Source organism: Oncorhynchus clarkii, chromosome 18 (assembly GCF_045791955.1).
Source record: "Oncorhynchus clarkii lewisi isolate Uvic-CL-2024 chromosome 18, UVic_Ocla_1.0, whole genome shotgun sequence".
NCBI lineage: Eukaryota > Metazoa > Chordata > Actinopteri > Salmoniformes > Salmonidae > Oncorhynchus > Oncorhynchus clarkii.
The window spans coordinates 71,522,501-71,535,528 of record NC_092164.1 but is presented as its reverse complement, the minus strand read 5'-3'; the positions used below and the strand labels follow the sequence as shown (position 1 = coordinate 71,535,528).

General features: G+C 45.4%; 2 protein-coding genes across 2 annotated transcripts in view; one reads left to right on the top strand and one right to left on the bottom strand.

Annotated features, from left to right (window-relative positions):
• Nucleotides 1-13,028, top strand: part of LOC139372403 (CUB and sushi domain-containing protein 2-like) — a 773,740-nt gene that overhangs the window by 255,223 nt on the left and 505,489 nt on the right. The gene's annotated exons all lie outside the window — the stretch shown is intronic.
• LOC139373905 (b(0,+)-type amino acid transporter 1-like) overlaps nt 1-13,028 on the bottom strand; it is a 115,937-nt gene that overhangs the window by 43,886 nt on the left and 59,023 nt on the right. The window contains exon 2 of the mRNA XM_071114996.1: nt 6,574-7,751. Within this exon, the coding sequence (XP_070971097.1) occupies nt 6,574-7,751 (1,178 nt within the window). The remainder of the gene's footprint in view (nt 1-6,573; nt 7,752-13,028) is intronic.

Genomic DNA, 13,028 nt, shown 5'->3' with positions numbered 1-13,028 from the left:
AGCCGGGACGAGCAATAATTTACAATATTTCTCTGGGTACATATAACGGCTGGCATTTGATTTTAAGGAATTCTACATCGGGTGAGAAGGACTTGAGTTCCTGTGTGTTGTTATGATCACACCATGAGTTGTTAATCATAAAGCATACACCCCCGACCTTCCTCTTCCAAGAGAGGTGTTTATCTGTGTCGGCGTGATGCATGGAGAAGCCCGGTGGCTGAACCGACTCGGACAACATCCAGAGTGAGCCATGTTTCCGTGAAACAGAGAACGTTATAATCTCTGATGTCTCTCTGGAAGGCAACCCTTGCTCGAGTTTCGTCTACCTTGTTGTTAAGGGACTGGATAATGGAAAGTAGTGTACTCGGGAGCGGTGAGCGAAGTGCCCATTTACGAAGCCTGACCAGGAGGCAGCTCCGTCTGCCCCTTCTGCGTCGCCGTTGTTTTGGGTCAGCTCCATTGTCGTTGGTGGTGGTTCGAAGAGAGGATCTACTTTGGGAAAGTCGTATTCCTGGTTGTACTGTTGGTGAGTTGACGTTGCTCTTATATCCAATAGTTCCTCCCGACTGTATGTAATAAAACCTAAGATTTCCTGGGGAAGAAATAATGCATAAAAAAAACAAAATACTGCATAGTTTCCTAAGAACGCAAAACGAGGCGACCATCTCTGTCGGCGCCCTTTTATCCATCCACCCACTTGTTCCACACTGATCTGAATAAGCTGCAAAGTTAATATGCATGTTAATGAGTTAGGTCTCCTTCCATCTCTCTCCAAAACACCCCTTCCCTCCAAAATTAATTCAGGCCAGAATGATTTTCTGGATGGTGTCTGGGATGAACAGTTCAAAACAAGACTTTATGTTCTGCACATGAGTAACTGCCATCCGCCTCGGCCCTGGTGTAACCGCCATCCGCGTCGGCCCTTGTGACATCCTTATCCCATTGGCAGCCTTGCGGGGTGGCTCGTTCCTTGGGCAAGAATACAATTCAATAAAATAAATAAAAATTGACATCCGTATTTCTCCTCCTGCAGGCTGCTGATGAGCTTGTTGCTGACAGGCTGGTCCTGAGGCTAGCTGAGGGTCAATCTCATCGTCTTCTTCCAACTCACTGTCAGACTCTGAATTGACAGAGACATGATCCTCATATAAAATTCTTCATCTTCCAAAGTGGAAGACTCTCCATCCACACCAGCTTCTCTCTCTGCAGAGATTATTCTTGTCAAACTGATTGATTGTGGTAAGGAGCCACACATGCAAAGCTATTTATTTGTTGTTTCCTTCCCCCAATTAATACCTGGCTGGGGTAGAGTGGCGGGAAAAATACTGCATTTTTTACAATGTATCAAAATAATGTATTGCAATAACATTGTGGAGATTCCCGCAAGACAAAGACATTGTTTAGTTTCACAAACTACAAAGGGTAAAGAGTGCAAGAAAAGCGGGAGACAGACAGGCAGGCAGGAAGACAGGCAGGGAGAGAGACAGGCAGGGAGACAGACAGGCAGGGAAACAGACATGCAGGGAGACAGACAGGCAGGGAGACAGACAGGCAGGGAGACAGACAGACAGACATACAGACAGACAGACAGACAGACAGACAGACAGGCAGGCAGGGAGACAGGCAGGGAGACAGACAGGCAGGAAGACAGGCAGGCAGGGAGACAAACAGGCAGGGAAACATACATGCAGTTAGACAGACAGGCAGGGAGACAGACAGGCAGGGAGACAGACAGGCAGGGAGACAGACAGACAGACATACAGACAGACAGACAGACAGACAGGCAGGCAGGGAGACAGGCAGGGAGACAGACAGGCAGGAAGACAGGCAGGCAGGGAGACAGGCAGGGAGACAGGGAGACAGACAGAGAGACAGACAGGGAGACAGACAGGGAGACAGAGAGTGAGACAGACAGGCAGGGAGACAGACAGACAGGCAGGGAGACAGGCATGGAGACAGACAGGCAGGGAAACAGACAGACAGGGAGACAGACAGACAGACATACAGACAGACAGACAGACAGACAGACAGACAGGCAGGCAGGGAGACAGGCAGGGAGACAGACAGGCAGGAAGACAGGCAGGCAGGGAGACAGACATGCAGGGAGACAGACAGGCAGGGAGACAGACAGACAGACATACAGACAGACAGACAGACAGGGAGACAGGCAGGCAGGGAGACAGGCAGGGAGACAGACAGACAGGCAGGGACACAGACATACAGGCAGGGAGACAGACAGACAAGGAGACAGACAGGCAGGGAGACAGACCGACAGGGAGACAGACCGACAGACAGACCGACAGAAAGGGAGACAGACATACAGACAGGGAGACAGACAGGCAGGGAGACAGGCAGGGAGACAGGGAGACAGACAGGCAGGCAGGGAGACAGGCAGGGAGACAGACAGGCAGGCAGGGAGAAAGACAGACAGGCAAGGAGACAGACATGGAGACAGACAGATAGACAGGGCGACAGACAGGCAGGGAGACAGACAGGGATGGAGACAGACAGGGAGACATACAGGCAGGGAGACAGACAGGGAGACAGACAAGCAGGGAGACAGACAGACAGGGAGACATGCAGGGAGACAGGCAGGGATACAGGGAGACAGGCAGGCAGGGAGACAGGCAGGCAGGGAGACAGGGAGGCAGACAGACATACAGGGAGACAGACAGGCAGGCAGGGAGACATGCAGGGAGACAGGCAGGGAGACAGGCATGGAGACAGACAGGAAGGGAGACAGGCAGACAGACAGACAGCCAGGGAGGCAGGGAGAAAGACAGACAGACAGAGAGACAGACAGACAGGGAGACAGACAGGCAGGGAGACAGACATGGAGACAGACAGTGAGACAGACAGACTGACAGACAGGGAGACAGACAGGGAGACAGACCGACAGGGAGACAGACCGACAGACAGACCGATAGACAGACCGATAGACAGAGAGACCGACAGACAGAGAGACAGTCATACAGACAGGGAGACAGACAGGCAGGGAGACAGACAGGGAGACAGACAGGCAGGGAGACAGGCAGGGAGACAGGGAGACAGACAGAGAGACAGACAGGGAGACAGACAGGGAGACAGGCAGGGAGACAGACCGACAGGGAGACAGACCGACAGACAGACCGACAGAAAGGGAGACAGACATACAGACAGGGAGACAGACAGGCAGGGAGACAGGCAGGGAGACAGGGAGACAGACAGGCAGGCAGGGAGACAGGCAGGGAGACAGACAGGCAGGCAGGGAGAAAGACAGACAGGCAAGGAGACAGACATGGAGACAGACAGATAGACAGGGCGACAGACAGGCAGGGAGACAGACAGGGATGGAGACAGACAGGGAGACATACAGGCAGGGAGACAGACAGGGAGACAGACAAGCAGGGAGACAGACAGACAGGGAGACATGCAGGGAGACAGGCAGGGATACAGGGAGACAGGCAGGCAGGGAGACAGGCAGGCAGGGAGACAGGGAGGCAGACAGACATACAGGGAGACAGACAGGCAGGCAGGGAGACATGCAGGGAGACAGGCAGGGAGACAGGCATGGAGACAGACAGGAAGGGAGACAGGGAGAAAGACAGACATGCAGGGAGGCAGGGAGAAAGACAGACAGACAGGGAGACAGACAGACAGGGAGACAGACAGGCAGGGAGACAGACATGGAGACAGACAGGGAGACAGACAGACTGACAGACAGGGAGACAGACAGGGAGACAGACCGACAGGGAGACAGACCGACAGACAGACCGATAGACAGACCGATAGACAGAGAGACCGACAGACAGAGAGACAGTCATACAGACAGGGAGACAGACAGGCAGGGAGACAGACAGGGAGACAGACAGGCAGGGAGACAGGCAGGGAGACAGGGAGACAGACAGAGAGACAGACAGGGAGACAGACAGGGAGACAGGCAGGGAGACAGACCGACAGGGAGACAGACCGACAGACAGACCGACAGAAAGGGAGACAGACATACAGACAGGGAGACAGACAGGCAGGGAGACAGACAGGGAGACAGAGAGGGAGACAGACAGGCAGGGAGACAGACAGACAGGCAGGGAGACAGGCATGGAGACAGTCAGGCAGGGAAACAGACAGACAGACAGGGAGACAGACAGACAGGGAGACAGACAGACAGGGAGACAGACAGACAGTGAGACAGGCAGGGAGACAGACAGTGAGACAGACAGGGAGACAGACCGACAGACAGACCGACAGACAGGGAGACAGACATACAGACAGGGAGACAGACAGGCAGGGAGCCAGACAGGGAGACAGACAGGCAGGGAGACAGGCAGGGAGACAGACAGGCAGGCATGGAGACAGGCAGGCAGGGAGACAGACAGTCAGGGAGACAGGGATACAGACAGACAGGCAGGGAGACAGGCAGGCAGGGAGACAGGTAGGGAGGCAAGATGGCAGGCAGACAGACAGACAGACAGACAGACAGACAGACAGACAGATAGGCAGACAGACAGGCAGACAGACAGGCAGACAGGCAGACAGACAGGCAGACAGACAGGCAGACAGACAGGCAGACAAACAGGGAGACAGACAGGGAGACATACAGGGAGACAAGCAGGCAGGGAGTCAGACAGACAGACAGGCAGGGAGACAGGCATGCAGAGAGGCAGGCAGGCAGGGAGACAGGCAGGGAGGCAGGCAGGCAGGGAGACAGTCAGGTAGTGAGACCGGCAGGGAGACAGGCAGGCAGGGAGACAGACAGACAGACAGGGAGAGAGACTGGGAGACAGGCAGGGAGACAGACAGGGAGACAGACCGACAGACAGACCGACAGACAGGGAGACAGACATACGGACAGGGAGACAGACAGGCAGGGAGACAGACAGGGAGACAGACAGGCAGGGAGACAGGCAGGGAGACAGACAGGCAGGGAGACAGGGATACAGACAGACAGGCAGGGAGACAGGCAGGCAGGGAGACAGGCAGGCAGGCAGGCAGACAGACAGACAGACAGACAGACAGACAGACAGACAGGCAGGCAGGCAGGCAGGCAGGCAGACAGGCAGACAGACAGGCAGACAAACAGGGTGACAGACAGGGAGACATACAGGGAGACAAGCAGGTAGGGAGACAGACAGACAGGCAGGCAGGCAGGGAGACAGACAGGGAGACAGGCAGGCAGGGAGACAGACAGACAGACAGGCAGGGAGACAGACAGACAGACAGGTAGGGAGACAGGCAGGCAGGGAGACAGGTAGGGAGGCAAGTAGGGAGACAGGCAGGCAGGGAGGCAGGCAGGCAGGGAGGCAGGCAGGTAGTGAGACCGGCAGGGAGACAGGCAGGCAGGGAGACAGTCAGGCAGGCAGGCAGGGAGACAGGCAGGCAGACAGGCAGGCAGGCAGACAGGCAGACAGGGAGACCGGTAGGCAGGCAGACAGGCAGGCATTGAGACAGACAGCTAGACAGACAGACAGACAGACAGACAGACAGACAGACAGACAGACAGACAGACAGACAGACAGGCAGGCAGGCAGGCAGGCAGGCAGGCAGGTTCTTGGTGCCCAGGGAGGAGGAAGACAGAGTGACAGACAGGTTATTGGTGCCCAGGGAGGAGGAAGACAGAGTGACAGACAGGTTCTTGGTGCCCAGGGAGGAGGAAGACATAGTGACAGACAGGTTCTTGGTGCCGAGGGAGGAGGAAGGCAGAGTGACAGACAGATTCTTGGTGCCCAGGGAGGAGGAAGACAGAGTGACAGACAGGTTCTTGGTGCCGAGGGAGGAGGAAGACAGAGTGACAGGCAGGTTCTTGGTGCCGAGGGAGGAGGAAGACAGAGTGACAGACAGGTTCTTGGTGCCCAGGGAGGAGGAAGACAGAGTGACAGACAGGTTCTTGGTGCCGAGGGAGGAGGAAGACAGAGTGACAGACAGGTTCTTGGTGCCGAGGAAGGAGGAAGACAGAGTGACAGACAGGTTCTTGGTGCCGAGGGAGGAGGAAGACAGAGTGACAGACAGGTTCTTGGTGCCGAGGGAGGAGGAAGACAGAGTGACAGACAGCTAATACACTTGTATTACCCTCGGGACCAGGGTATAAATGTGTTATTTTACACGTTACCTCAGGAACAGGGTATAAATGTGTTATTTTACACGTTACCTCGGGACCAGGGTATAAATGTGTTATTCTACACGTTACCTCGGGACCAGGGTATAAATGTGTTATTATAGTTAAATAGTTAGTTAAATAGTTAGTTAAATAGTTAGTTAAATAGTTAGTTAAATAGTTAGTTAAATAGTTAGGTAAATAGTTAGTTAAATAGTTAGTTAAATAGTTAGTTAAATAGTTAGTTAAATAGTTAGGTAAATAGTTAGTTAAATAGTTAGTTAAATAGTTAGTTAAATAGTTAGTTAAATAGTTAGGTAAATAGTTAGTTAAATAGTTAGTTAATTAAATAGTTAGTTAAATAGTTAGGTAAATAGTTAGTTAAATAGTTAGGTAAATAGTTAGGTAAATAGTTAGTTAAATAGTTAGGTAAATAGTTAGTTAAATAGTTAGTTAAATAGTTAGTTAAATAGCCTGTTGTTTAAGAAGAATGTGACAAATACATTTTGATTTGACTGATTGTGTCTGGCTGGGTTGAGGGTTGGCTGGGTTGAGGGTTGGCTGGGTTGAGGGTTGGCTGGGTTGAGGGTTGGCTGGGTTGAGGGTTGGCTGGGTTGGCTGGGATGGCTGGGTTGGCTGGGTTGAGGGTTGGCTGGGTTGAGGGTTGGCTGGGTTGGCTGGGTTGGCTGGGTTGAGGGTTGGCTGGGTTGAGGGTTGGCTGGGTTGGCTGGGTTGGCTGGGTTGGCTGGGTTGGCTGGGTTGAGGGTTGGCTGGGTTGAGGGTTGGCTGGGTTGGCTGGGTTGGCTGGGTTGAGGGTTGGCTGGGTTGAGGGTTGGCTGGGTTGAGGGTTGGCTGGGTTGAGGGTTGGCTGGGTTGGCTGGGTTGAGGGTTGGCTGGGTTGGCTGGGTTGAGGGTTGGCTGGGTTGGCTGGGTTGGCTGGGTTGGCTGGGTTGAGGGTTGGCTGGGTTGAGGGTTGGCTGGGTTGGCTGGGTTGGCTGGGTTGAGGGTTGGCTGGGTTGAGGGTTGGCTGGGTTGAGGGTTGGCTGGGTTGGCTCGGTTGAGGGTTGGCTGGGTTGGCTGGGTTGAGGGTTGGCTGGGTTGGCTGGGTTGGCTGGGTTGAGGGTTAGCTGGGTTGGCTGGGTTGGCTGGGTTGAGGGTTGGCTGGGTTGGCTGGGATGGCTGGGTTGGCTGGGTTTAGGGTTGGCTGGGTTGAGGGTTGGCTGGGTTGAGGGTTGGCTGGGTTGAGGGTTGGCTGAGTTGAGAGTTGGCTGGGTTGGGGGTTGAAGGTTGGCTGGGTTGAGGGTTGGCTGGGTTGAGGGTTGGCTGGGTTGACGGTTGGCTGGGTTGGCTGGGTTGAGGGTTGGCTGGGTTGGCTGGGTTGGCTGGGTTGACTGGGTTGAGGGTTGGCTGGGTTGGCTGGGTTGAGGGTTGGCTGGGTTGGCTGGGTTGGCTGGGATGGCTGGGTTGGCTGGGTTGAGGGTTGGCTGGGTTGAGGGTTGGCTGGGTTGAGGGTTGGCTGGGTTGAGGGTTGGATGGGTTGAGGGTTGGCTGGGTTGGCTGGGTTGGCTGGGTTGAGGGTTGGCTGGGTTGAGGGTTGGCTGGGTTGAGGGTTGGCTGGATTGATGGTTGGCTAAGTTGAGGGTCGGCTGGGTTGCAGTCAAGTGTTTCTGCTTTTTTCTTTCTGACAATATAACATGTAAATTATAACATATAACATATAAAATAAAACATATAGAATATAACATAACATATAACATATAATATATAACATATAACATATAGAGTATACCATATAACATATAAAGTATAACATATAACATATATAATATATAACATATATTATTTAACATATAACATATAGAGTATAACATATACCATATAACATATAATATATAACATATAACATATAAAGTATAGCATATACATTATAACATATAACATATAACATATAACATATAGAGTATACCATATAACATATAAAGTATAACATATAACATATATAATATATAACATATATTATTTAACATATAACATATAGAGTATAACATATACCATATAACATATAATATATAACATATAACATATAAAGTATAGCATATACATTATAACATATAACATATAACATATAACATATAGACTATAACATATACCATATAACATATAACATATAACATATAGAGTATAACATATACCATATAACATATAGTATATAACATATAACATATAAAGTATAGCATATACATTATAACATATAACATATAGAGTATAACATATAAATTATAACATGTAACATGTAAAGTATAAGATATAACATATAACATATATAATATATAACATATAACATATAGAGTATAACATATAAATTATAACATGTAACATGTAAAGCATAACATATATAATATATAACATATTACATATAACATATAACATATACCATATAAAGTATATTATATAAATTATAACATGTAACATGTAAAGTATAAGATATAACATATAACATATATAATATATAACATATACCATATAAAGTATAACATATAAATTATAACATGTAACATGTAAAGTATAAGATATAACATATAACATATATAATATATAACATATAACATATAGAGTATAACATATAAAATATAACATATAACATATAATATATAACATATAACATAAAAAGTATAACATATAACATATAGAGTATAACATATAACATATAGAGTATGACATATGACATATATAACATATAACATATCATTTATAACATATAACATATAAAGTATAACATATAACATATAACATATAATACATAACATTTAACATAAAAAGTATAACATATAGCATATAAAGTATAACATATAACATATAATATATAACATACAACATATAAAGTATAACATATAATATAGAACATATAATATATAACAAATAACATATAAAGTATAACATATAATATATAACATATAATATATAACATATAACATATAATATATAACATATAACATATAACATATAAAGTATAACATATAACATATAAAGTATAACATATAATATATAACACATAACATATCATATATAACATATAAGATATAACATATAACATATAAAGTATAACATATAGCATATAAAGTATAACATATAAAATATAATATATAACATATGACATATAAAGTATAACATATAACATATAACATATAACATATAATATATAACATATAACATATAAAGTATAACATATAACATATAACATATAACATATAAAATATAATATATAACATATAACATATAAAGCATAACATATAACATATAACATATAACATATAATATATAACATATAACATATAAAGTATAACATATAACATATAACATTTAAAGTATAACATATAACATATAACATATAACATATAATATATAACATATAACATATAACATTTAAAGTATAACATATAATATATAACATATAACATTTAAAGTATAACATATAATATATAATAATTACCATATAACATATAATATATAACATATAAGGTATAACATATAAATTATAACATATAACAAATAAAGTACAACATATAACATATAAAGTACAACATATAACATAAAAAGTACAACATATAACATATAAAGTATAACATATAAATTATAACATATAACATATAACATATAACATTTAACATATAAAGGACAAGATATAATATGTCCTAGGATCTGAGTGTCCTGTCATCTCCCAAGTGTCACAATTCTGTAGCTACATACTTTAGAGAGAGAGAGAGAGAGAGAGAGAGAGAGAGAGAGAGAGAGAGAGAGAGAGAGAGAGAGAGAGAGACCCACTAATTATCAAAATCCAACCACCTAAAAGGAAGTGGTTCCCAAACCTTCCATAACAAAGCCATACTCTAGACAGGGCTGTACTCTACACCAGGACTAGACAGGGCTGTACTCTACACCAGGGCTGTGCACTACACCAGGACTAGACAGGGCTGTACTCTACACCAGGACTAGACAGGGCTGTACTCTACACCAGGGCTGTACACTACACCAGAACTAGACAGGGCTGCACTCTACACCAGGACTAGACAGGGTTGTACTCTACACCAGGACTAGACAGGGTTATACTCTACACCAGGGCTAGACACAGGGCTGTGACTGAACCATTTCTCCAATACTGGACTTAAATAAGCGTTTTGCTGCTCCCATAATTCATAGAGGCATTGGTAGGCTGGTCACATACTCTGTCACTGTGGCCATAGGACTCCAATAACGTTTTTCTCTCTCTCTCTCTCTCTCTCTCTCTCTCTCTCTCTCTCTCTCTCTCTCTCTCTCTCTTTCTTTCTCTCTCTCTCTCTCTCTCTCTCTCTCTCTCTCTCTCTCTCTCTCTCTCTTATCTCTATATCTTTCTGTCTCTTGCGCACCTTCTCTATCGCTGTTAATGTATATTTCTCTCTGTCTCTCGCTCTATTGCTGTCTCACTCATTTGCTCTGTCTCTCTATATATATACACATCTAATCACTCACTCTATCTTCCTTTCTTTCGACCTCTCTCCCATCCTCCTACTTATTATTGCGATATTGAGTCTGAGTAGGGATCGTCTGGTATAATTGTCTAATAAAAACTTGACCATTCTGAAGCCAAGAGGTACTCATTTTAACGCAAAGTGAGCAATATAACCCACCCGTAGCACGCGCTCCATCAGGTATATTCCGCTGGTCACCCCCAAAGCCAACACCCCCTTTGGCCGCTTGTCCTTCCAGTTCTCTGCTGCCAATGACTGGAACAAACTGCAAAAATCACTGAAGTTGGAGACTCATATCTCCATCACTAACTTTAAGCACCAGCTGTCAGAGCAGCTAACCGATCGCTGCAGCTGTACATAGCCCATCTGTAAATAGCCCACCTAACTACCTCATCCCCATATTGTTATTCAATCTACCTAACTACCTCATCCCCATATTGTTTTTATTTACTTTGTTTGCTCTTTTGTACACCAGTATTTCTACATCATCATCTGCTCATCTATCACTTCAGTATTAATTGATACATTGTAATTATGTCACCACTATTGGCCTATTTATTGCCTAACCTCCTTACTTCGTTTGCACACACTGTATATAGACGTTTTCTACTGTATTTTTGACTGTTTGTTTATTCCATGTGTAACTCTGTGTTGTTGTTTATGTCACACTGCTTTGCTTCATCTTTGGCCAGGTCGCAGGTGTAAATGAGAACTTGTTGTCAACTGGCCGACCTGGTTAAATAAAGGTGAAATAAAAAATAAAATAAAAAACTGTTATGATAGTATAGTTAATATAGAGGAGAAGGCCATTATTATACTATAGCAACTTCAGGTACATTTTCAGAGCTTCGACAAAGACCTTTGTTCGAAACACATCAGTGTCTTTCAACCTGAATCAATGATCATGAACTACCTGCAAAAATGAATGCTGCCCATCACATTCAGATACACTATCACAACAACAACAAACAACTACTTTTGAGTTGACAGTGAGCCAGGGAGGGATGGCAGTGAGATGGCTCACAGAGCATTGATAATGTTTCTCTGATAAGCGTCATAGATAATCACATCAATAACAAATGCAGACTGGCACCGTAATGTGACGGAGACTGGATATATATATGTACATACAGCATATGCAGTGCATTCAGAAGGTATTAGGAACCCTTGAATATCTTCCTCAGTTTGTTACGTTACTGTTTCTAAAATGAAGAAAAAACAGGTTCTACACTCCGTAATGACAAAGCAAAAAAACAGGTTTTACAGAATTTTGAACAAATTTATTAAAAATAATAAACATAATTATTTACGTAAGTATTCAGACCCTTTGATATGAAACTCCAAAATGAGCTCAGGTTCTGCCTGTTTCCGTTGATCGTCCTTGAGATGTTCCTACAACTTGATCGGAGTCTACCTGTTTGTAAATGAAATAGATTGGACGTGATTTGTAAAGGCGAAAAGCTTTTAAAGAGACTATTGTCTTAAAGAGAACTGTGTTGTAGATTTTTTGGGGGGCGTTGCCAGGAAGAGTCACATGCCAAAAGGAACATATTGTCTCATAGCCCTTTTCGTCTCTGTCTAGTCCGGCATGTTTACGCATCAGACACCACGAGTCATCTAGTTACTCACCGTACCATGTCTAACCATCAACGTTTCTGCACCATTTCCTGTGCACAATTTCCTGTTCTTTACTATTTTTTTTTGTCTTTAGGTACATTATCTTTTGTTCGGAAATGGAGAGGAGAGGCCCCCGCCCCAAGACTTTGGGTTATATTGATGCAAGAAATGTCTATATGAGGTTCTCAATGCAATCAGGAATATCCCTCTGGCTTCACCACCAAGGCATTTCTGTTTGTCTCATCTCTCACTGCAGATCATATATCCTATTCACAATGTTGAGTTCTCTCTAGACCCTGGAGAGAGAAAATTAACTTTTACTTCATGAAACAGTTGATCTACAACCCTCTCCCCCCCAACACACACACCTTGTCAACCCTCTTCTCCTCTCCCTATTCTACTCTCTCTCTCTCCCCCTTCCTCCCCTCCTCTATTTCCCAGCCTTCAATCACTTTATATTTCTGCCAAGTCAGCGTTGCGCGTTCAAAACTATTGTTTGGCCAATTGGGTCCACTAGCCGCCTCCCCCCCTGGCACGCCCACCTCCAATCAATAGCTGTCTTTTCCAGTCACTCCCCAACAGACCTCAATCTCTGTTTGTCTGAGTCAGGATTTATTGTGCCTTGCCTGGTTGAGGACTCAATCTGCCACACACCATCGATCAAAATCGCAACCGGCAACGATTAACTTTTTCCTCGCCCCGCAGAGAGACACTTGAACAGAACATTATCTCCCGGGCTCACATCACCTGGTGCCGGCCTCTGAGATTGGCTACTCGTTCGCGTGGTACTTTGTTACAGGCCGCGTCACATCAGTCAAGCTAAGGAGCAGAGAGGG